A 25852-nucleotide genomic window follows, 5' to 3' on the forward strand; every position below is an offset into this window, starting at 1 on the left:
AAGTCTGATCCAAATAATTTTAAAGAAATGTATGTATTTGTATATTGTAATCAGTAAAAAATAGTGTGATGGATAAAAACATTAGAAAGGAAATAACTTGCACCAAAAACTTGAACATTTTCACTCTCACGCTCACGCCGGGGGTATCGCTATAGCTCTCTGTTCTTCGAACAGGCGAGCTAAAAAGCAAAATATAATACCTGAAGTAGTGACGTGAGGAACGCATTCCTCCCTTATTCCTATAATTATTATGAGAACAATTGCTTTGATTTTCATGATTTTGATACTCGTCGCACTTTTCAGAACGTATCCCGGTCGTAAACCGGTGTCTTGCAGTACTGCAGATGGTAATGTAACCTTTAGAACAGATGTTCTAATCATCTGAGCCTTTTTTTTTTCCTTCTGACATTACATAGTAGGATGACCTTGTTCAAGTTTAAGAACAAGAAGAGAAGAGCTTAAGAAATTATAATGTTCAAATTTGTGAAGTTTCTGTAGTTGTTTTCAAAATAAATACTTTGTTAATAAAGTTGTTAACTCAAGTACAATTATTTGATGTAATTCTCATTTTTTTTAATGTTAATTAATTATCGATATTGGTTGATATATCAGCCTTCCTTCTCTCTAAAATATCAGTAGCCTATATGTATCGGCTCTGAAAAATCCATATCGGTCGACCTCCATTTAAAATCCCCCAATGTCTTTCCCAAAGAGTGGGCAACTAACTGTCTTTGGCACCCTACCCAAATTACAAATTATTGTCCTATGTAAGCACAGGGCACTAAACAGTAAACCCTTAAATATCGTGGTGGTTACGCTCATGGAAAATGCTGCGACAGTTGAAACCTTGGGCCTCTGGGAAAAGGGGGGTTCGGTTCCTGGGCTTCGAAAAAAATATCGAGGAAGGTGGGTGGCAGCTAAAAATAAACACGTTGAAATTGAAATAAGCATGTAAAATAAATGTAAAGCATGTTAACATTGAAATAAACATGCAAGTAAAATATATACTGTATAAACTAGAAAGACACTCAGAAGAGCGCATACCTCTTCTGATGATTAGTTTATGTTTTGTATCCCACTGATAGGCCTGATCTGGATTCAGACCTGAACTCAAATTTAATCGGCTTGTTCTTGTCATCTCACCAACTCACCCACTAAGTTTGTCAGAGTCCACCAATCACTTTTTGGGATACCGTGCTCACCCTCAAATATCGTGGGTTTCGACCAATCGTGGGCAACCTAATGTATTCTGTTTTTGTCATCATGGGATTTCATTTCGACCTATTGCAGTTTTTGAGCTAAGTTGAATCATCGTTTGCGCCCCACACGTGTACGATTACCTCCCATTACGAGCCTTGTGTTTTTCGCGGACCATTTTTGGTGATCCCAAACGTGAAGCGATGGACAAAGTCAGTTGTACCAAATGGCAGAGAAAGGTTATGACGTCGGGCGAAAATATCGAGTTGTTCGATCGGTTGGCTTGTGAAGAAAATGAGGCATCTGTGCGGTCTGCCATTGTGGGGTCAATGATTGCAGGTAGAATCTTCCCCGTTGTACTCTTCCTCAATCCCAAACCTTCTTTTTCCAACTCCATATTCGAACACTCATTCTCAAACTCTTAGTTTCTGACACCCGGACTCGAATCCCTATTCTAATGCTTCATTCTCAAACGCACATTCTTGACCGTGGCTCATTAAACAAATCGAATTGCCAAAGCAGGTTTTTAACACTGATGAGACAGGTTTATTCTGGGAGAGGATTCCATACCTCGCAGCTTCCTGTTCAAGCAGAGAAGATCCCAGGTTCAAGATAAGGTGGTTAAGGATCGTGTTGCTGTTACCCTTCTCCATTGTGGCAATGCCATGGGTGACTTCGTCGTAGAGCTAATGTTGCTTTTCCAATCGCTTTTCCCACTCCCCCCCCCCCGTTCCCCGCTCACTCTTCCCCCGCTCACCCCTCACCCACTCACCCTTCCCTCGTTCCACCCTTCCCCCTTTAACAGCATCATCCTGAGTTAAATATTGTGGTTTCTATTTACGGCAGAAGAGTACAGGGCGAGTACTTGATGCTTTCCCTCATCCACCTCAATGTTTTGTAATAAATTAAAAAGGTGAAACTCTTGTGTTTTTGTTTAATTTACACCATATTTCTTCGATATACATGTCTATTTCAATGTTAACATGATATCTATATATATATATATATATATATATATATATATATATATATATATATATATATATATATATATATATATATATATATATATATATATATATATATCGTCGACCGAGAATTAACGGGGTCTATCTGACATTTCATTCAAATTTAGAAGTCCATGTAGAAGGGCAACAGAGGAAACTAAGTAAGATTATTTTATGTAACCTTTATATGTACCTGTTATGTAGCACACGATCTTCTTCTTCTTCTTTCAGCTGCTCCCGTTAGGGGTCGCCACAGCGGATCATCCGTATGATCCGCATAGTGATTTGGCACATGTTTTACGCTGGATGCCCTTCCTGACGCAACCCTGGTCGCCTCTTACGACACGGATATTATGTAGCACACGATATGAAAATAAAATGTTATGAGATAGCGGCAATTCCACTTTGAATTTTTGATTTCATTTTTCTCAAACTTTAAAAAAGTGTAGTTGGACCCTGTTAATTCTCGGTCGACGATATATATTTATATATATATATATATATATATATATATATATATATATATATATATATTTATATTTATATATATATATATATATATATATATATATATATATATGTATGTATGTATATATGTATGTATATATATATATATATATATATATATATATATATATATATATAGATATATATATATATATATACACATACATACACTGTATGTGTTTATTTCTGGCTGTCGTTGATCTTCCTTGATTTGATATTTTCTCGAATTCCAGGAACCGAACCTTCCTCTTCCCATTGGTCTTTGGTTTCCACGATCGCAGTTTTAACTATCACAGAATTTCCCAAGAACCTAACCCCCACAATATTGGAGAGTTTTGCTGTATATCTGTTTTCGCCCTATCACTCAATGGTAAAGAATGACTTTAAATTCTGATCCAGATCTGAATTTGGATCTTAATCAAAATTAAATAAATTCTTCCTTGTCACACACCCAACCTGTCCACCCCTGTTTTGTCTGAATCCATCCATAACTTTTTAAGATATCCTGCACACAGATAGGTGTGAAAGCATAACCTCCACCCACCTTCCGGGAGGTGGAGGTAAAAGACAAAACGCAAGACTTTTAGCTTTTAAATTTATTCCAAAACAGTGGGTGAGTGAGGGTAAAAATATTACCTACTCTGCCATAATACCACAAGACTTAGCTTGGGATAATGATGCTGTTGGGTCGTGGAGCAGGGAGGGGGCTTCAGCAACTGGAAGAGTAGCATTGGCTTTACTCCAATGAAGTCGCCTGCTGCATTGCCACATTGGAGAAGGGGAGGACGATCTTAAGCCACCTTGAACCCTGAAGCAGATCTTTCCTGCTTGAACAGGAAGGTATGAGATGGCATTCTGTTCCAGAATAATCCTGTCTCGTTGGCATTAAAGACCTACTCCGGCATAAATCCCTTCGCCTCGATTAGTTTCATGAGCTGCGGTCGGTTGTTTTCTGTAGCATCATGGCCTGCTGATGCTGCTTCCCTGACTAATTTGACATTATGGAGGCAGAATCTTCTTTTGAAGTTCTCAAACCAGCCTTTGCTGGTGTGGAACTTGAACAGGAGTCTTCAGCCATAGGTGCCTTGTGGAAATGTTGGTAAATGCGCAGTGACTTCTCCTGTATCACCGATTAACTTAATGCCACTTTTTTCTGTGTTTGTTCCTCAATCCAAGTGTTAAGGACTTTTTTTTCCATCCTTTCAATATAAAGATCACAGGACTGGAAAGACGCTTTTGCGCTTTGCAGAACACTGGTGGCAACACTTGCATGGATATTTTACTCGCGTTTATGGATATAGCGCAAGTCGATTCATTTATCCTGTAATGGCGACCCACAGATGCCACACTTTCACCTCCAGCCAACCTATCTAACAACTCGATATTTTTGCACATAATAACCTTTCTCTGCTTTTTAGCATAATTAATTCTGTCCAACATTTTATTTTTGGGCACCATTAAAAGCGGTGCACAAGAAACAACAAAAGGCTCGTAATGTGAGGTTATCGTACGTGCGGACGCAAAGGATTATTCGTCTCAGCTCAAAACTGCAATTGGACGAAAGGAAGTCCCGCAATAACTAAATCTGAATACAATTAAGGGTTTACTGTATAAGCAGCACAGCTACACCTCCAGAAGTGATTTAAACTATAATCAGGTGCTGCAAGATAATGATCTCTCTCTCTCTCTCTCTCTCTCTGTCTCTGTCTCTGTCTCTGTCTCTCTCTCTGTCTCTCTGTCTCTCTGTCTCTCTGTCTCTCTGTCTCTCTGTCTCTCTGTCTCTCTGTCTCTCTGTCTCTCTGTCTCTCTGTCTCTCTGTCTCTCTGTCTCTCTGTCTCTCTGTCTCTCTGTCTCTCTGTCTCTCTGTCTCTCTGTCTCTCTGTCTCTCTGTCTCTCTGTCTCTCTGTCTCTCTGTCTCTCTGTCTCTCTGTCTCTCCCCCCGGCTGCAAAAGTAGGTATACAGTAAGGATTATTGTGGAGTGTGTGAATGCCGGGGGCAAACAGTTTGAACATTTGAGGGATTAATATGTTTATTATTGATATGCTTGTATAATCAATAAAATACGTTTTGTGCACACGTTTTGTTTTTCATTACTGTATACCTATTTTTGCAGCCCATATGTATATATGTGTGTGTGTGTGTGTGTGTGTGTGTATATATATATATATATATATATATATATATATATATATATATATATATATATATATATATATATATATGTATATATATATATATATATATATATATATATATATATATATATTGTACTCTGCTTGAAATTGTGTTTGACATGCTCTGTAGTCGTACTCATTGCAGTGGCTATATTCCACATTACGACCAAGATCAAGTTGCCTGACCATCCTTGAAAAAGCCTTTCCTCACATCATTTTGAAACACTTTTCTTTTGATTACATGCTTTTTGCAGCCTCATATCTATGTTACGTAAACATGCTAACATCGATTTGCCTTGAGTATTTCACATGGTAATAACTACTTAATATAATTTTTTTCCCCATCTGTCAGGTTGTAAGCTCTGGTTTTACAACTGGTCCAGCTGGTGTTTCCCTTGTCCTGCTTTCTGATGGCAAAGAGCTTCAGACAGTGTTCAGCCAGCAGCGTGGAAGGTGTGACTTCACATTCATCACACAAATAATATATCAACTTTTTTTTTTTATTCTCGCTATGGTCAATCCATATGATTGAGTTGCAGGTGTAACATTAAAATTCAATCACTGTATTCTTTTAAACATGTCATTGCAAACTAGTTGATGAGTGTTGAATTGACTGCTCTTTACGAACCAAATTGTTCTTTATCTGAGACAAATCTGTCAACTGAGATTTGTCCCTATAAAGATTATTCTGATGGGTGATGATGTAACTTGTGGTCACATTTGAAAATATAGCTAAACAGTAAATTTGGACCATTTGTGGTTTAAATATAATTTGTGCACAAGCCTCTGGGAATCTCATGTTTTCGAGCTGATATACATTTCTTTCTCTCTTTATTGACATTGAGGATTTTAGTGACACTAAAATGTCATCTTTTTTTGTTTATTAGGCCTAAGTTTCATAGTGGAGCTGCATACACAAATCAAACATATACATAAGACAACATAAGAATAGCACCCAGGACAGAACGCATACCTCCGCCAGGCTCAATGATTTACATTTTGTATCCCACTGTTAGGCCGGATCTGCATCCGGACCGAAATCAAAATCTAATCGGCTTGTTCTTGTCACCTCCCCAGCTAATCCACCAGTTTTATCATAATCCATCCACAACGGATACTTGAAATATCGTGCGATACTGCATATTGTTTTTGGCCCTATCTCTCAATGATGAGGAATCACTTGAAAATTATAAAAAATTCTTATATCCGGATCTTCACCAAAATGGAATCAGTTCGTCCTTGTCACACACCCAACCTGTCCATCAAGTTATCACCCTGTCATTTTCATCAGAATACTGCCAAAGGTTAATTGGATGTATAGTAAACCCTCAAATATTGGAGGAGGGGGCTGAGTGGGCAGGGGGGGGGTGGGGTGGGGTGCGGTTATGTTCCTGGAAACTACCATGATAGTTATACTGCGATCGTGGAAACTAAGGGCCAATGGGAAAAGGGGGTTTCGGTTCCTGGGCTTCGAGGAAATATAGGGGAAAATGAAATGCAGCCAGAAAATACACACATCACCATTGAAATAATTTTGTAAAATATATATATATATATATATATATATATATATATATATATATATATATATATATATATATATATCATGTTAACATTGAAAGAAACGTTGAAAGAAATAAATACAGCATAAAATAAACAAAAACACAAGACTTTTACCTTTTTCAATGTATTCTAAAACGGCGAGGTGGGTGAGGGTAAACGTACTGAATTACCTACTCGTTCATACTGTACTCTGCCTTAAAACAACAAGGACAAATGTGTCCAAGAGCCATGTCCTAAAGGTTTTGTCTTCACTAGAAGAAGAAGAAGAAGAAGAAGAAGAAGAAGAACAAGAAGAAGAACAATGCGGAGCTCTCTTTGAGCCAGCGTTCGCAACGCGAGACACGGTTAAAAAAAAAATGAAATTATCTTTAAATAGTAACGTGAACTTTTCAAAACTTTAAAGCAAATATCCGAATATATTTAAAAGTTTTGATAATAGCAACAACTTCCGATATTTCTTCACGTGCCTTGATGGAGCCAATAGCGAGTCCCGTCATGGAGGCTCCTCCCTCATGACGAGAAAATAGTGTATTTACGAAATTACAATACATTAAACGGAATAATCTTTAAATAGTAACGTGAACTTTTCGAAACTTTAAAGCAAATATCCAAATATATTTAAAAGTTCATGATAGACGCTCTCAAAAGGAACCCTCAAAGCGAGGATGTGTACAGGTGTTTAGTATTTAAGGATATTTGGATCCTGTATATGTTGTAGTAATCAACAATAGACCTTTTCGATCGGCTTTATTCTCACAAAACCCATACGCATATCTACAACAACATAAATATACATAGGGTAAGAATAACAAAATACAATAACTTGTACACATAATACTGAAGGCAAATACCACATACGCATCACATAATAATGAAGTTAAAGTCCATACTCTAATCCCAATTACATTCCTCAGAGTACATTATTCCTAATATAGTATATAACATACCATTACTGTTCCAGCATGACTTTCCATGGAGTACGTGGTATACGTGTCATCACCAGCCATTGACCTTCATATACAGTGCTGCCACATCCGCCCAATTTCCGTTGCCGCCAATTACAGTACGGCACTTTATTATCACAACAGTATATATAATAAAAGAGCCGCGTCCTAAAGGTTTTGTCTTCACCAGTAGAAAAAGAACAACGCGGAGCTCTCTTCGAGCCAGCGTCTGCGACGCGGCTAAATACGCAAGACTTCGCTCAGAGATGATGATGATGATGTTGCTTTTGGGGGACGGCGGAGGTTAGAAATATGTGGATGTGGAACTCGCGATGGCTGTTGGATCAGCTCGGTCCCGGGTGCCTCGTGGAATCGTTGATAAATGGGAAAAGATTTCTCCTGTTTCACCGGTCCACTCAAAAAGGCTAAATCCGCAATGGTTTATCCCGTACACCGGTTCACTCAAAGGCATTTTTTTTTCTGTTTGGTGCTCGATTCAAACATTAAGTGCTTTTTCCATCCTTTCAATAAGAGGATCACTGGATTGGAATGACACTTTTCTACTTTGCTGGCAGGAACACTTGCACGGATATTTGACTTGTGTTTGCCAGTCGATTCATCGATCTCATAATTGCGGCCCCCAGATGCCGCACTTTCACCTCTTGCCAACGTATCAAACAAGTCAAAAAAATTATCTTGCCAAAACAAAGTTTTTGCAAGATATGTTAGTCAGCTTGTATGTTTTTTTTTGTCTGTAATCACGTATCGATCACTCTGCAGAGCACAGTTATCATTGGAAATTTTTGTAACTTCGCATATCAGAGGCCTATAGAGGTCCCTTTCAGCGCATAAAATTTTCAAGGTCACTTTGTCGCAAATCAGGGGAGTCGACGAAACCCTTATTTTTTGAGTAATTTTGATTGGATCGTCTTCAAACTTCATGGGAATATAGTTCATGGTCTGGCGCTCAGCTGATTAATTTTTGGTGGCAATCGGCACTGACCTTCATGGTTAGCGCTGGAGGTCGAAAGTTTTTGACCCCAAGGTCAAATTTTGAAATCTTAGGTACCATATCGTGTAATATCTCAAATTGAACACCTTGAGTGCTTTCTCGATATGTCAAGGTTGAGACATTATGACGTCATTTGGTGACGTTATGAGGGAAACGCATATTTTTCATGGTTATTCTGTAGAACGATTCTCATCGGAATCTCTCGTAGGCAGATATTCCTCAAGGAGTCGCTCCTGGTGGATAGCAGCTCTGTTCACCTCAGTGTGACCTTAAAGAAGTCACACGTGGTCACCTTTTGGCAAGATACGGGTTACCCTGAGGGTGACATTGGTTTGTTTATTTATTCTTTTCCTCAGTCATCCTTTGTCAGCCTTTTGGCACAATAAATTTCGTCCATTGCTTCATGTTTGGACACCATCATTAACTGTTGTGTGTTCACTATATCTTGTAGATCTCGTACTACAGGATCTCCGTGTGTCATTTCCTGTTCGATAACTATTCATTTTGAAACTTAGCTTCGTTCCTGTATGCTGGTCTGGTTACTACAATAAACGGTGCGCGAGGAACAAAAAGGCTCATAATGGGAGGTAATTGTACACACGGACACAAACAATGACGCGTCTTAGCTCAAAAACAGAGAATGGCCAAAATTAAATTCCGTCATAATGAAATTGGAACACAATAGATTGTTTGCGATTGGTCGACACCCACGATATTAGAACCTGCCATGTTTTGAGGGTTTACTGTTCTCATTTGAATTGATCTTTTTTTGTCGTCAAGACTCTATTTCTTCCAAAATGTAAAAACACAAAAAGGAGATCCTCACTGTGCTTTATGCATGCATGTCTGAACAGATTGTGAATGGACACATGGATGTGGTGCATACCGAATGTAACATGGATGTCGTGCATAATAGCTTTGTCCCATCGATAAGTTCACACAAAAATGTAATCTGGCAATTTCTTTATTACCAGACTCTTCAATTGGATTGTTTTCCTGAATATTTGAAATCACCTACCTTCCAGGCTTTGAGAGACTATCGAAGTGGAATTTCTTTGGGATTTGCCCCCAAACTATGTAGTGGGCAGTGGTATACCTATCGAAAAACTCCATATTCTCAACACAATAGTTTTGATTTTTTTTTTTTAGTTCAAATGCGTTTTTCTTTTTGTGGAAGGTGCATAACTATTATGAATCCACACATTGGAATTTCTCCCTTGCAGATACAACTTCAGCAAAGTATTGCCAGGAGAGTACAAGATTGTGGCTTCTCATCCAAAATGGAGTCTTTCTCCCGTGAGGTTTCTCTAATAAAATTTCATTTAGTATAGCTTTCTGTAGTGTGGCATGAGAATATATATACTGTATATATATATATTTTTTGAATCTCTCATCGGTTTTTCATTTTCCATTCGGGTGAGCATGTGATGTCACGGTGAAGGTACCAAATTGTGTGTGTGCTCAGTGGTGATTTGCCGAAGCAATGTTAAATTCTGAAGTTAAAACAAATGATTAATAAGTGGAAATACAGTAATCATGTTATAGCGGCTTTCTAATTTGCTTTAACTTGTGTACTCGGAATGACACAAAATAGTGGAATTGAATCACTTTAAAAGCATTTTATTTCCAGGTGTTTTTGAGCAATTTTCATGTACCCCATGGATCCTCTGCCAAAATGGAAGGCTCATGATAGTAAATTATTTTTCCTCAAAGTATGAAAGGAGGTGTAAGCAACCTCGAAGTAATTTTCATAAAATTAATTTTTCTACATTCATTTGTCATCTTGCTTTATGTTTTTGATATTGAAGGCCAATTTAATGTGGACTTTGATTTGGTGTTGATATGTGCATGTGTTTTGTGCAGAGGAATTTGGCATTGGTTGTGAAGGCGGAGAATGTCCATTTGGGTTCTGCGCTGGCAGTGGTTGCTTATGATGTGCAGGGCTCCGTCCGGGGTGAAGAGGAACCGGTGCAGGGTGTTCAATTTCTTCTCTTTTCTCAGTCAGTTGAACCACTGGTGTGTACTTCAAGTTGTTTTATTTGCTTGTAACCAGAAGGAGCTGCGTTTCTTGGTTATATATATATATATATAGCTTTATTTTTTTTATGATATCTTTTTTTTTTCAGGATGTTTCTGGTTGCAGTATGGATCCTGTTGCAGGCTTTTCAGCACCCTCTGATCTTCCACAGTTCATCTGTAGTGCAACCTCTGATTCCAAAGGTCACTTCTTCTTCTCACTTCCACCTGGGAAATATGAGCTGGTCAGTTCCACTTGCTTCTTATGCTGTCTTGAGGGGAAAAGTGTTTTCTAACTTAGTAATAAGACAGATGAAGCGCAACATGAGGATGTCAAGATCATCTAGACTCTGGAGATATGTGCACTCGCCTCTGAGGTGTCTATTCTTGGTGTATTTTTTTTTCTTTTTTGTGTCTGTAGTCAAGGCTTGTGGAAGAGCTAGTACATTTAACTAATCAGGATGGAGCAGACAAAAACAGGACGTAAAACGTGCATGCATGGGGTGGAGAAGTTGGATGCAGAAGGAAACTCCAAGGAGGGAAAACTGGAAAATTAGAAGGAGGAGGGATTTGAGTGGAGTTAATGAGGGTAGAAAAGTTCATGGTTTTGGATTGGGGATGATTTGAGATGGTGGTGAACAGCTGTCTTGAAGACTTGGAGGGATGGATGAGATTGAAGAGGATGTGGAAGTTGATTCCACAGGTAGGAAAATAGAGGAACAAATGAGAGAGTGGAGGTGAGCAGTCATCTTGGATATTGGTAGTTTCACCAGAAGGGGTTGATGGTGGACTGTATGATCCCTGTAAAAACTTATGGGGACAAAGTACGGAAAGAGCAGAGGGAGCAAGACCACAAAGGAGGTGGTAGAAGACAGAGAGACCACCGACCTGTCTGCAATGGTGAAATGATAATCACATCGACTCAGCTTTGTCGTGGGAGATTCCAATAATGGAAGACCTTGGTTTCCAAGGCATCAAGCTGAGCAAGATGTGAAGCAGGGGAGCCTGCCCAGAGAGGAAAGCAGTCCTCCATCAAGCTGCGGATGAAGGTCTTGTCGGTGGATACGAGTTCAGATGTGCCAAGAAATGACTTTGTACGAAGGAGGATGCCCAGTTGGCAGCTGGCTTTGGAGGTGGTTTTCCCAAGAAAGATCATGGCTGATAGTAAGACCCAACAGTTTGAATAACTGAACTTCCTCAAGAGGATTGTTAAGCAAGTAGATAGGAGGCTTTGCCAGATGGCCCTTTCAAAGAGAGATGGTGAGAGTGTGAAATTTGTTAGGCTTGAAAGATATTCCAAGTGTTTGACCAGTTTGTGATTTTTTTTTTTCAACGTCTGAAGAGAGGGAAGAGTCTACAGCCCACTTATCTGAAGGATGAGGGATGTCGCGGCAGATGTTGGAGTCATCAGAAAATGGATAAAGAAGATTTTCTGGAGAGTCAAATAAATCATTGATGAAGATCAGGAATATAACTGGGCCCAGAACACTGCCTTGGGGCACTCCAGCCTTGACAGGGAAAGGAGATTTAAGGATTCCAGTGAGTGCCACACCTTGGCTACGAGAGAAGAGGAAGTCACAAAGCCATGTGTGGAGTTGGCCTTGGATGCCACAGGCGGAGAGTTTGGAGAGTAAGGAAGAATGCGAGACTGTATCGAAAGCACGAGATATGTCCAGATAGATGGCTCTGATCTCATGTCTGACATTGACGGCCTCCATCCATTGTTGAGTGAGTAGAGGCACCATGTCCAAGGTGGAGTGACCTGGTCTCAAACCAAATCGGTGATCTGAGATGAGGCTGTTGGAGAAAAGGAAGTTTTTCATATCAACTGTAATGATTAATTCCATGACCTTGCTGATGATTACAAGTAAGCTGAAAGGTCTGTAGTTTTTGGAATGCACTGACATTGCCTTCGGTTGGATTTGCCTTCCAGGAAGAGAAGGAAAGTTGTTTCAGAACAAATGCCTCACCACAGGATTCAGTGTACCATGGGTGGGAAGAAGGGTAAGGTAATTGAAGATGAGATGGGATGAATCTGTGCGAGATAGAGAGAGACAGACAGAGAGAGTCCACCATCAAACCCTTCTGGTGAAACTACCAATAACCAAGATGACTGCTCACCTCCACTCTCTTATTTGTTCCTCTATTTCCCTACCTGTGGAATCAAGTTGAGTTTGAGTTTGAGTTTCTGTGCAAAAATTCCCAGGCTGAGTTAACATCAGCAGCAGCAGTCGATATGGGAGACCAGTCCTGAAGAGAGATGGCTGCTTGCTGTCCCTGCCAATCTGCCTGAGTGAACTTCCAGACTCGCCAGTGCTGAGGCTGTTCTCTGAGAATAGCCAGAGAGATATTGACTTGCACAAGCATATGAGCAAATGAACCAATTGGAGCAGACGAAGCGTTGGAGACATTTGCAGGGAAGTTTGTCATCATCAAGTCCAGGAATGAGGATTTGCCATTAGAAGAAATCTGGGTGGGAAAGTTCGCCGATTGAGTCACAGAAGTCCTTTGCTTGATTGTTGTTGTTAGAGGTATTTGGTATTCAATGGTATTTCATTGTGGGGTGAAATATAGTTGGGTTTTGTTGTTGCTGTTGTTTGTTTGTTTGTTTGTTTGTTCTGATTAAAAAAAAATATATATATATATATATATATATATATTTTTTTTTTTTGAAGCGAGGAGAGGAAATAGGAATCGGACAGTGTTGAGGAAATAGAAGCAAGATACCTGGGAATACACCGGGACTAAGGTAAACAGGGCACATTTTCTATTCGAGGAAGGCCTTGACAATACGAAACAAATAGTACAAAACAATGAACGAATTAACATAAAATATTGCACAGGACGAAACAGCAACACATTGATGAATGACGAACACAAAACATGACAAATCCGGCTCAAAAAATTCAGTTTTGTTGAGGTGGAACAGAGCAGCTTAAATTTCACCACCGTGTTCAGAACCTGAACCGGAAAACCACTTGGAAAAAAAAAACTACATGTATATATATGTGTATGTATATATATATATATATATATATATATATATATATATATATATATATATATATATATATATATATATATATATATATATATATATATATATATATATATATATATATATATATATATATATATATATATATATATATATATATATATATATATATATATATATATATATATATACACTAGTGTGTGTGTGTGTGTGTTTCACAAAGCATAACATCCCCCCTCTCCTTCTCCCTCTCTCTCTCTCTGGTCGTTAAGTCTGGGCGGTGTTCATGTCTGGACCGGAGTTTGTCTCCGGACGTGTCTGCACGGTGTTTATTTCCAGGCAGCTTGACTCTGGATACTTCCGGGTGGTATTTATATCCGGGTGGTGCTTGTCTCCGAACGTATCCGGGCGGTGTGTATATCTGGACGGGAGCTTGTCTCCGAACGCGTATCTCCATATTTGTCTGGACGGTAGTTATGTCCAGGTGGGGTTTGTCTCTAGATGGGAGTTTGTTGCCAGAGGTGTCCGGATGGAAGTTTGACTCCAGACGTGTCAGGATGGGAGTTTGTTGCCGGATGTATCAGGATGGAAATTTGTCTCCGGACTTGTCTGGGCAGTGTTTGTCTCTGTGTGGTATTTATAGTATGACTGGTAGAAAATGGATTGCAGACATTATTCTGTTTACATCTTCACTGTTTTTCTATGCAGAATCATTTTGATGAGACTGTATGAATGGTAATTTACGCTCCACCACACATCTGCCTTCCCTTCCTCTCACCTCTCACTGTCTTCCCTCCCCCCCTTCCTCTTTCCTCCTCCCTCCTCTCTCTTTCCCCCTCCCCTCCTCTCTCTTCCCCCCTCCCCTCCTCTCTCTTCCCCCCTCCCCTCCTCTCTCTTTCTCCTCTCTCCTCTCTCTTTCTCCCTCTCCCTTTCTCCCTCCCTCCCCTCTCTCTTTTTCCCTCTCTCCTCTCTCTTTCTCTCTTTCTCCCTCACTCCCCTCTCTCTTTCTCCCTCCTACCCTCTCTTTCCTGCTCCTTCCCTCTCTGTTTCTCCCTCTCTCCTCTCTCTTTGTCCGTCCTTCCCTCTCTTTCCTGCTCCTTCCCTCTCTCTTTCTCCCTCCCTCTCTCTTTCTCCCTCCTTCCCTCTCTGTTTCTCCCTCTCTCTTCTCTCTTTCTCCCTCCTTCCCTCTCTCTTTCCTGCTCCTTCCCTCTCTCTTTCTCCCTCCCTCCCTCTCTCTCCCCTCCCTCTCTCTCCCCCTCCCTCTCTCTCCCCCTCCCTCTCTCTCCCCCTCCCTCTCTCTTTCCCCCACTCCCTCTCTCTTTCCCCCTCCCCTCCCTCTTTCCCCCTCCCCTCCTCACTCTTCCCCCTCCCCTCCTCTCTCTTCCCCCTCCCCTCCTCTCTCTTCCCCCTCCCCTCCTCTCTCTTCCCCCTCCCCTCCTCTCTCTTCCCCCTCCCCTCCTCTCTCTTTCCCCATCCCTCCTCTCTCTTTCCCCATCCCTCCTCTCTCTTTCCCCATCCCTCCTCTCTCTTTCTCCCTCTCTCCCTCTCTCTTTCTCCCTCCCTCCTCTCTCTTTCTCCCTCCCTCCCTCTCTCTCTCTCTCCTCCTTCCCTCTCTCTTTCTCCCTCTCTCCTCTCTCTTTCTCCCTCCTTCTCTCTCTCTTTCCTGCTCCTTCCCTCTCTCTTTCTCCCTCTCTCCTCTCTCTTTCTCCCTCCTTCCCTCTCTCTTTCCTGCTCCTTCCCTCTCTCTTTCTCCCTCCCTCCCTCTCTCTTTCTCCCTCCTTCTCTCTCTCTTTCTCCCTCCTTCTCTCTCTCTTTCTCCCTCTCTCCTCTCTCTTTCTCCCTCCTTCTCTCTCTCTTTCCTGCTCCTTCCCTCTCTCTTTCTCCCTCTCTCCTCTCTTCCCCCTCCCCTCCCTCTCTCTTTCCCCCACTTCCTCTTTCTTTCCCCCTCCCTATCACTCCCCCCTCTTTTTTTCTCCCCCATCTCGGTGTTCCTGTCGGCGAAGTGACGGGTGGTATTTGCTAGTATATCATATATTATGCGTGCGTGCTTTTTATTGAAGTTTTTTTCTCCTTTCATTCCATTTTTGTGCTCCTTGCAAGGCATTATCAGTGTTTCCAATCGGGTCTTGCAGATTATTTTCTTTGTCCTTCCATGGCTGAGCGATTTGTCAGCCAATCGGATCAGGTTAGATAAGTGCTCTGGCAATAATTGTTGCTTTAATTCATGGTATGGGAAGGGCCTCAGGATGTGTTAACTTCAGACATGTTAATAAATCAGTTAATGGAATGTATTGAAATATATTCATTTTATTTGTTCATTACTTGTCAATTGGATCCAATCCTTCCAGAAAAATGTTCTCTTTGCCAAAGGTCAGAGAGGTATTTGAACAGCGGAGGGAGGAGAGATGTCAACAAGCCTGACAAACGTCATAGATATTATGTACATAACCCCCAAATTGTCATCCTCTGGCACCATAGAATGAGGTCATATGCCAGGTGTGCTGAAGTTTGCCTTTATTGTGATTTGAGCAGATGTTCCCGTCTGTTTGTGTAGGTTCCTTTTTACATGGGTGAGCGAATCACATTTGATGTAGCTCCTTCAAGGCTCTCATTTTCCGTGCAACATGACAGCGTCATCCTGAAGGTATCGCAGGAAAAAGAAAAAGGAAAAAGGAAAAAAAGTCACCATTTTCAAATGCTGCATGTGTCCCACCTGTTCCTTTTAAATGTCACAGTTCATGGTATGACATCACTGTTGTTTAATTTGATCAGCTGCGAGTATATCATTACTCTCCTGATATTTTCTGGAACGTTGCAATTTCCCTCTTTGAAAAACACTTTGTTAGATCCTTAGACTCATGGATCCCACCCAGTCCCGTCTTTTTTTTTTTTTCATACGTCCACAGCCAGACTTCCTTGTGATGGGATTTTCAGTAACCGGACGGGTACTAGAAGCAACTGATGGGAATGGGATCGCCGGAGCTATGGTCACCATCAACGATCGTATTAAAGGTACCCCTCAAGCACGGCAATCTGTTTGTACGCAAACTGCCAATAATCTATTTATCATCACAAAAGTCTTTGCTTCGGTTTATAAGTAGTCATGTCAATTTTGGAAACCTCCCAATGCTTCAATGTAAAGCCATTTTTACTACTTCTAAATAACTTGCATTCTGTGTTTTCATCTGTTTGATTGTGTTGGCGATTTATGACTTTTATCGATAAATTAGATTATGTCCTTGTACTTGTATACAAAATCTAGGCTCATGGAAGAGTGACGTGACGGAGCATAGAAAGGTAATGCACGAACAGTGGGTCATTGGAATAATAGGCAGACGTAACAGATAAATGGAATCAACTTGCAAGAAAATGGAATGGATGAATCGGAAGATGGGAGGGAAGGAAAAAGTGACCAACCCGATTTGTGGACTATTAATGGGATTGGCAAAGATCATGGGTATGAATAGAGGATGACTTGCAGTGGCTGGGTACTGTCAACTTGAAACCCTGAATGTAAGAGTGAGATGTGACTGACTCGTGAATGCTGTTAAGCAAGTGGGAGAAGAGAGTAACAAAGTGTAGTGGAGGAGAACAGAAAACGTGGATTTTGGGAGTTTCACAAGGAAGGGGTTGATTGAACATTGCATTGTCCGAGACCGAGAGGGAACATGACCAAGTGGCGCCAAGAACCAGGGAGGGGCCATCAACCAGCTCAGATAGTGTGACATGCAACTGAGTAAAATCAATGGTAGGTTCACACCTGCCAAGTATTCTCTTATAATTTGACGCCTCATCTCACATGGTTTATATCCGATTTTGCAATTGTGGCCAATGCACGTCAAACACAATTTGAAGCCACGTTCAAAAAAAAAAATTAATAACATCACTGGTATTGAGGCTCATGAAAGAGCGGAATGGCAGGTGAAGAAGTATCAAAAGACAAAGTGGCGTGATGGGAATAGGAAGACAAGAATGCACAGATGCACCGCAGTACTCGGAGAGGAGTTTCAAGTGAAAGGGGCACAGCGTCTCAACGAGTGAAGTAATGCTCAGAGGTAGAAATGAGAGAAAGCATGAGTTGTTGGTGGATAGCAGACTTTAAGTTTTGGAGAGAATAGTTGCAAACGAGATAACGGACTCGGACTCAGGAAGACTTTCATAAGCGCAGAAAAAGGGGAATGAACGAGTAAATGCGGACGAGCATTAAGTTTAGATTTTGAGGGGGTTTCACAAGGTGTAAGGGTTTCTGGTAAAATGTACATAACCTGGGAGAGTAGGTGTTGAGAATGGGGCAGGAGTGCAGGAGTAGCAGGACCAGAATAGAGGCAGGAAAAGATTGAAAGGACACTGAACTACTTGCCGTGAACGAGAAGTACATCCTGCGATTCAGCCTACTGTTCTGAGATGTCATTGACATATCCAGGGCCTTGGATTCCATGGGCCCCATAAGATCAAGATGGGATGCAATAATCCCAGTCCATAGGAGGGAGCCACATCCCATGACCATAATGACTTTGGACTTTTGTACACTGTTATAAGCTGAGAATGGCAGAGTGAGCAATTTGTCACTGCAGAAGGTTCCAAAGCAGCAACTAGCTTTGGAGGCCGGTTTGAAGCCGATCCTTCACTTCGGTGAATGCTTTGATCGAAAGATGGCATGTTGCACCTCACAAACACATTTTATGTCTATCTGTGTCTCCATAATGATGTAAAATGAAGTGAAACATGTGAAAAAAAAAAGATCTCTTGTAACACATAGTTGTCATTGTTGCTGCTGTGGTTCACACCTCCATCACCGAAGGTGGACAGAGGTTATCTCTTCACCACTGTCTGTTTGTATGTTTGTATGTTTGTGAGCAGGATATCTCAAAAAGTTGTGGAATGATTCAGATGATATTTGGTGGACAGGTTGGGTGTGTGACTTAAAAGGACAAATTGATTATATTTTGGTGAATATCCGGATACTAGAATTTTAAAGTGATTCTTCACCATTGGGAGACGCGGCCAAAAACGACATGTAGCAGATCCCAAAACGTTGTGGACGGATTCAGCTGAAACTTAGTTGATAAGTTTGGTGTGTGACAAGGATGAATTGATTTGATTCTCATGAAGATCCAGATCCAGATCCAGATCCAAGAATCGTTTTTTACTTTTTCGGTGATTCTTCACCGTTGAGAGATGGTGCCAAAAACGATATATAGCACAATATTTCAAAAAGTTGTGGATGGATTATGACAAAAGTTGATGCATGAGTTGGGTAAGTGACGAGAACAAGCCGATGAGATTTTGGTTCAGGTTCGGATACAGATCTGGCCGATCGGTGGGATACAAAACGTAAACTGTTCAGCCTGGTGGAGGTTTGCACTCTTCCAAGCGCCATTCTAGTTTGTGTATTCCTTGTGCATATATATATATATATATATATATATATATATATATATATATATATATAGATATAGATATAGATATAGATATAGATATAGATATAGATATAGATATAGATATAGATATATATATATATATATATATATATATATATATATATATATATATATATATATATATATATATAGATATAGATATATATATATAGATATATACATATAGATATAGATATATATATATAGATATATATATATATATATATATATATATATATATATATATATTCTTGCTTCAAGAAGTATTCCTCTATAGAATGTTGTGTTTCTTCCATGTTCATCACACTTTGTTCTAAAGGGTTCTTGCTGTCGTACCGTTGGAACCGCTACATTAATGCTCTAGGTCTTGCTTCTTCCTCTTCCCTTCCCGAAAGACTGGCTTTTGAAAGAGGAATTTTTTTTTTATGGGGAGGATGTGGTCATATGCGTATGTGCACGGCCATGCAGACAGCAGTTTATTAATATTCTTCTTATTCTTCGTTAACGGCCACAATTATTCACACATTATTGTGGGTTGGCTGGTAGAAACTTGGTCCATATCTTTCAAAAAAACGGCTGGCCAGGCTTGACGTTCCATTAAGGTTAAGACAGACATTTAATTTGTTCAGGATGCCACCAATAGCTCGCCTCCTGTCTTCTTCTTGAAGGATACCATGGGATCTCTGAAATCCTCAATTTAATGTCGGCAGACGGGACACCCAGTTTAACGTCCATCTGAGAGACGGCACACATTGATGAATCACCCTGTCTGTAAACCACTGGGATGACAGTTTATAGCTAGGTCGACATTTTAACCTGGGCTGGACAGCTTAGATGCGAGTGTGCGTTACCAAACGGGTTTATTCGTCGAATGAAGGTCACAGTTGTGTCGTAAGGGTGTCGAGGAAAATGTTGCACATCTCACTTGAGGTCATGGCCAGGAGAGATGATATATGATGCCCCAAGATATACGTTGTATATGATCCATGTCCACTGTAGTCCACAAATTCTTATGGCTTGGGAAATTTGACAGGTGATGGGATACATCATTCATGCACAAAGACTCATTTACCGCCTTACCTCGAGGTCGAACAAGTTGAGCCGGCTCGGATCCATCAGTCTGTGGGGAACGCGATAAGCAGAGAATGCTTCAAGAACGTCAGGGTGTGTTCCATTACCAACCAGCTTGTAGAGCACTCACCAAGTGGCTTAAGCACTCCATTGAAACGGTTGATGAGGAACGGCCGGCTAGGCAAGCGATAACGAGCTTATTGGTGATTGAACACACCCCTGATTTTCTCCAAATTTCTTTCAGTAGCGACTGTTTATAAAGGTACGTTGGAAAGAATTGACAGAATAATTTATGGTTGTAATAATTTTTACACCCCCATGAGATTCCACGCTGAGCTGTATGACATACAGGGCACGTTAACACGGAGTCATCCAAGGTAGAAATCCCCCTTGGGGAAGGGGTCAAGTTAAGTCGCGCCAACCTCCGCCACGTGTCCCTTCGTTCCCCTGGTAAGTTTCTTTGAGATTGCATAAACAATGACCGAATGTATCTCAGTCAGACAGGCAGACACCAAATTTCGTACTTAAATATGATTCAATGATCTTCCCAATAAAGATTTTCACTGTTGCTGGGGCCCATGAGCTCCAGATATTGTTACTCTTAATTTTTCTTCCTTAACATCGTGGAGCAGATTGTCAGTGCCGTGGGAACAATATGGAGATTATTTATTCTCACCCTTCACAGTGGTGACCCAAGCTGATGGGTCATTTCGTGTGGAGAACATGACTGCCGGTGCGTACACGATCACGACCACAAAAGACCATTATACCTTCTCTCACCTTTCTGCCATCATTTCTCCTGGAGCTCCCAACCTTGCTGACATTGTGGCTGTAAGGTGAGATATGTTGAGAATCGACTGCTGCAAACTACTTTTTATTTTCAGCAAATGCTTGTAAATTATTTGCGAAAATAAATTTATTGCCTGTCCTTTGCTTGATGTCCCAAGTATCATCACCCATACAATTATACATGCACTATCAATTGCTTCTTTCATATCTGCCTTTGCCTGTATAAATTGTTATGCCATCCAAGTTGTTTGTAAATATGTTACACTTACTTACTTGCCTTGACTGAACTTGATTAAGCAATGGATCATTAGCCCCTGTTGGACTTGGTCCGAAACGGGGGTTTATGCATTTGGTCTCGATTTTCACGTCTGTGCGTGTGTGCATGCGTCCGTGCGTCCGCCACCGTATCTCGGACATGTATGGACCGATTTTTATTCGTACTTGGCACAAAAGCAACACATGATTGCATACATGTTCGCGTCATTTTTGTTTCGACATCAAATCCAAGATGGCCGACTGGCAGTCATTTTAGTTGGAAAAAAAAACCCCCAATGGTGAACATGTCCTCAACCATTTCTCAGACACGCATTTACCGAAGTTTTTCAAACCTGGCACTCGGATAATGAATGATGGTTTTACATAAGCACGCCTTTTTTTTGTCGAGATCAGATCCAAGATGGCAGACTGGCGGCCATTTTAGTTGACCATAAACATGGGCTCGCCTTTAACTCCGTACGGCAAAATTACTAAAACGACGAGGGCTACGACATTTTACGTCTTTTTTTTTTTCCTAGTTCAATGTCGGTTGTGAACTGTACATTGATCGGATAAAACGATTCCAATAAAGATCAAGACACAAGTACAAAGTATTCTTGCTACCTGAATCGCCTTCTTTGAGACTTGAAGTTGCTGTGGCACTTTGGATTAAAGCAATGCTTAGTGTACATTCTCCAGATGTGTGGTTGTCTGTGCAGTTTCAGCGTGTGTGGTGGAATCTTTGTGAAGAGGTTTCCGGAGGGGTTGAGGCCTAACCAAGCACGTGTGGTCTCCATTGAAGCCCGAGGTCCAGCTCGCCAGATTCAGACGACGGAGTCTGATCCGCAGGGTTCATTTTGCTTCATGGTTGAGCCCGGTCAATTCCTACTGAAAGTATGCCTTACCATTTAACACGGTCTTCCACAACTGACGCCACTTATTTGTATTCGGCTTTGTACTTTTTTCTCACAAAAATACAGAAAATATTTCCACGTACAAAATGCAATGCATAGAACACTGTGGGATGTTGATGCTATGAAAGTAGTTGTACCGGGAAGACTATTTAAATAGTGTTCATCGACACCAGTCTTCACCGGCACGACCAGTTGTTCATTCTATTTTAATCGTGTCCATGGTAATCTTCAACACAGTTACTGTAAATCGCTCTCTGGGTGAGCAGTGGTGCGATAGCAAAGCAAAAAGCAGACAAAAGCATTGACTATTTGTTTTTGAAGGTGACTGTTTCTCAAACAATTGAAACATTGTTGGGTTGTTACTTCCTCCACCAAAGGCGGGCAAGGGTTACGTTTTCACCCCTGTCTGTCTGTCTGTCCGTCTGTCAATCGCCTGCAGGTCACATTTCAAAACCGATCTTTACGAAACCTCGCAAAATGGTAGAGTTGGTCATAAGCAAGAAGCTTCTTGATTTTCAGGTCTAAAGGTCAACAAATTTGGCATATTTCTAAAATCATCAATTTTTCATCCAATGGACGTGAAGTTTGAAGAGGATTTTCACATCATGTCACTGAATTCAACCACCAATTATTTTTGAGGTCAACAACATTGGCCAAATTTCTACAATCGTCAATTTTCATCTGATAGACTTGAAATTTGAAGAGGAGTTGCATATTTGGTCATTGAATTCAACCACCAATTATTTTTGAGGTCAAATTTGTTTTCTGGATTTTGCAAGTATCGTGCTCTGTACGACGTCTTCTTCTTGTTTATTTGTTTGTCTGTCTGTCTGTGAACATGATGTCTCAAAAGGCTGTGAACTGATTCAGACGAAATTTGATGAAGAGGTTGGGTGTGTGACAAGGAAGAATCATTTCAATTTTGGTGAAGATCCATATCCGGATTCGACAAGGTTTTAATTTTCCAAATTATTCTTCACCATCGAGAGATAGGGTCAAAAATGATATATAACACTATCTTATAAAGTTGTGGATGGATTCGGACAAAACTTGGTGGATGAGTTTAGGTAGGTGACAAGAACAAGCCGATTAGACTTTGGTTCAGGTCCGGATCCAGATCCGGCCTATCAGTGGGATACGAAACGTAAACTGTTCAGCCTGGCAGAGGTATGTTCTCTACTGAGTGCCGATCTTGTATTGCATTTGTCATTACCTCCACCAACAAAGGTGGAAGGAGGTTATCTTTTCATCCCTGTTTATCTGTGTGAACAGGATATCTCAAAAAAGCTATGGACAGATTTGGACAAAACTTGGTGGACAGGTTGGGTGTGTGTCAAGGTCAAACTGAATCAATTTTGGTGAAGATTTGATCCAGAACTAAGAATTTTTTTGTTTTTTTTTAATGATTCTTCCCTATTTTAAAATGATTCTTTACTTCACTATTGGACCAAAATCGATATAGGCCTGCAGCACGATATCTCAAAACATGTGGTCGAATTATGACAATCTTGATGGATAAGTTGGTAAATGACATAGTCCCAAAATATGACACGAATAAGCCCACTACATTTTGGTGAAGGTCCGGATGTAGATCTGGCTCATCAGTGGGATACAAAACGTTAATGATTCAGCCTGACGGAGGTATGTGCTGTACCATGTGCCGTTGTAGTTTTTTTCATTGCATTGTTTGTTTTATTGGATTAACGAGGTTGTACTTTTTATTGCTCATATTTGATCTAATCCCATGCTAACCCAGCAATGGGTTGAGGAGAGGAGACTTTGTTTTGCTCTCTCCTCCCCGGTCACCCCCCCCCTTCCATGGCTCTGTCTGCTATCTGTCCCCCCCCCCATATTTCTGCAGGGCACTCAGGATCCACCAGCAACCCCCTTCTGGTAAAATTACCCAAATCAAGAATCACTGCTCACATTCACTCTTTCACTCCTCTTTTTTTCCCGCCTTTGGAACAAACTCCCACACTCTCTTCAATTCCACTCTTCCCTCCAGGTCTTCAAAACAGCTGTTCACCACCATCTCTTATCTTCCCCCATCCAAAACCATGATCTTTTCTATCCCCGTTAATCCACCCGAAACACACCTCCTTTAAATTCCCTGCTTTCCTTCCTGAAAGTCCCTGTAGTGTCCATCTTGTTTACCCCGTGTACCCTGCCCCCATCCCTTTCCCTTCCACAGATCTCCTCATGTGTCTATTCCCCACTGTTTTCTGCTTCCCTCTCCTATCCCTCCTGTCTCCTGCTCCCCTTATTATACGCTCTTTGTGTTAGCTCTTATACGAGCCTTGACATTGTATATTTAAAAAAAAAAAGGAAGAAGCATTTTGAATCACCCAACAAGTGCGGATTGGCACCACCTGTAAGCCTGATCAGTCGGGCAGGCAGACCACCCCTCCTCGATTGAAGGTCTTTGGTGAGCCAGCTGAGTTTTATTAACAATCCAATGGCAATGTGTTCATTTTCATTGCAGTCACTCGGTTTCCAGAATGTCACCATTAAAAATCCTCGACATTGCTGCCCACAGCTCGATTTGAACTCGCAATTTGAAATGCCAGTGTGGTGTCCATTTTTTGACATTGTGATGATTTTGTAATCCAGTCGAAATGTTTGCTTGATGGATCGCTCCGCTGTCACGGTGGCCATTTCTGTCTCCGGCATACTGTTTTTGTGTCGGATGAGATCGCAGGGTTTGTTTGTTTCTTGTTTATATTTGTCAGGTTCTGTTGAGCGAAGCTGAAACTCAGGCAGGCCTAGCTTTGCAACCGCAGCAAATCAAGTTGGTTGTGACAGATCATCCAGTCCTCGGCCTGAAGTTTGATCAAGCACTGGCCTCTGTTTCTGGAAAGGTCTTCTGTCTTGGTTAGTTCTACAGTTTTGAATTTGCCTCGTTCGCTCTGCTTTGGAAAATATTTTGTATTTTGGTCCTGTGGAAGAAGTGTGATCGCACTATTGATGCAAAGATTTGTAAATGCTTAGTTGTTTTTAATTTTTTTAGTTTTTCAACCGATGGTCTATGATTGGCACAGATGTGTACTGCCATTCTTGATGGACGCCATCTCTGACCGTGTAAGAGTTCAGAATATTCAAATGCAAATACATTTTAAGGATGCCTTTGGTGCTACATCATTATCACACAGTTACTGAAAATTTGATTATATTAAAGGGAACGAGCATATATGCTCAGGTATTAACTCGTTATACCTGCTTTTATGCATTATTAAGGCCTGACCTTGATTTTTTTTTTCCCCCTTTTTTTTCTGACGTCAATTCGTTTTGTCCAATTTTGGTCATTGGATTTTAACAATTTGTATAGTCGATTGTCCTGCTCTCGTTCCGATCATCTGATTGACCCTTTGTCAATTTTGCCGCAAGCATCATGCAAAGGGCTTACCATCAGCTTACAGCGGGTGTTATTGCCCGGAGAGCGTCGTAACATGCAGCTCGTGGATCCTGGATCTCATGCGACATTCTCTTTCTCCGGTCTACTTCTCGGGCATTACAGAGGTACTTACATTCTACATGGCAAATTTGGATGATTTTTTTTTGCACAAAGCATACAACATCAGATTCAAATCTGGGGTCGTGGCATCATGCTATTGACTCTTCATAACATGATGCCACCCTTTACTAAGGCACTTATTTGTGAGTCGACATGTTTGTTCGTTTTTTCCTGCCAAGCCTTATCATTTCTAGTTCTTTATTTAAAAATCAAAAGCACCACCAAGCACCAACTCGCACAGCTGCCCAGCAAGAATTGTGTGTTTTCCCATCTTTCTGTAGTTTCCGTTGTTCAAGATGAATGGTGTTGGAAAAATCGCAGCTTGGTGCTTGAGCTGGGTATTGCTGGAAGTCCAATGATGCTCGAGTTCAGGCAGACTGGTTTTCTTCTTAAATGCAGTGTATCACATGACGTCTCACTGGTATACCTGATCACATTTTTGTTTGTATAATCGTGAGTTTTAACAGTATAAG

At 40.9% G+C, this 25852-nt stretch overlaps 2 protein-coding genes across 2 annotated transcripts in view; one reads left to right on the forward strand and one right to left on the reverse strand.

Moving 5' to 3' along the window:
* Nucleotides 1-25852, reverse strand: part of LOC147019931 (cilia- and flagella-associated protein 263-like) — a 152041-nt gene that overhangs the window by 73504 nt on the left and 52685 nt on the right. The window lies entirely within an intron of this gene.
* Nucleotides 1-25852, forward strand: part of LOC147019932 (BOS complex subunit NOMO3-like) — a 74753-nt gene that overhangs the window by 19828 nt on the left and 29073 nt on the right. Inside the window, exons 5-15 of the mRNA XM_085894792.1 lie at nucleotides 5239-5339; nucleotides 9629-9701; nucleotides 10269-10421; nucleotides 10532-10666; nucleotides 15974-16063; nucleotides 16326-16431; nucleotides 20596-20746; nucleotides 21674-21848; nucleotides 24598-24739; nucleotides 25253-25384; nucleotides 25661-25800. Coding sequence (XP_085750918.1) covers nucleotides 5239-5339; nucleotides 9629-9701; nucleotides 10269-10421; nucleotides 10532-10666; nucleotides 15974-16063; nucleotides 16326-16431; nucleotides 20596-20746; nucleotides 21674-21848; nucleotides 24598-24739; nucleotides 25253-25384; nucleotides 25661-25800 — 1398 coding nt within the window. The remainder of the gene's footprint in view (nucleotides 1-5238; nucleotides 5340-9628; nucleotides 9702-10268; nucleotides 10422-10531; nucleotides 10667-15973; nucleotides 16064-16325; nucleotides 16432-20595; nucleotides 20747-21673; nucleotides 21849-24597; nucleotides 24740-25252; nucleotides 25385-25660; nucleotides 25801-25852) is intronic.

The sequence above is a fragment of the Eptatretus burgeri genome, chromosome 9, assembly GCF_056783735.1.
Source record: "Eptatretus burgeri isolate ZD-2024b chromosome 9, Ebu_testis_v1, whole genome shotgun sequence".
NCBI classification, from domain to species: domain Eukaryota; kingdom Metazoa; phylum Chordata; class Myxini; order Myxiniformes; family Myxinidae; genus Eptatretus; species Eptatretus burgeri.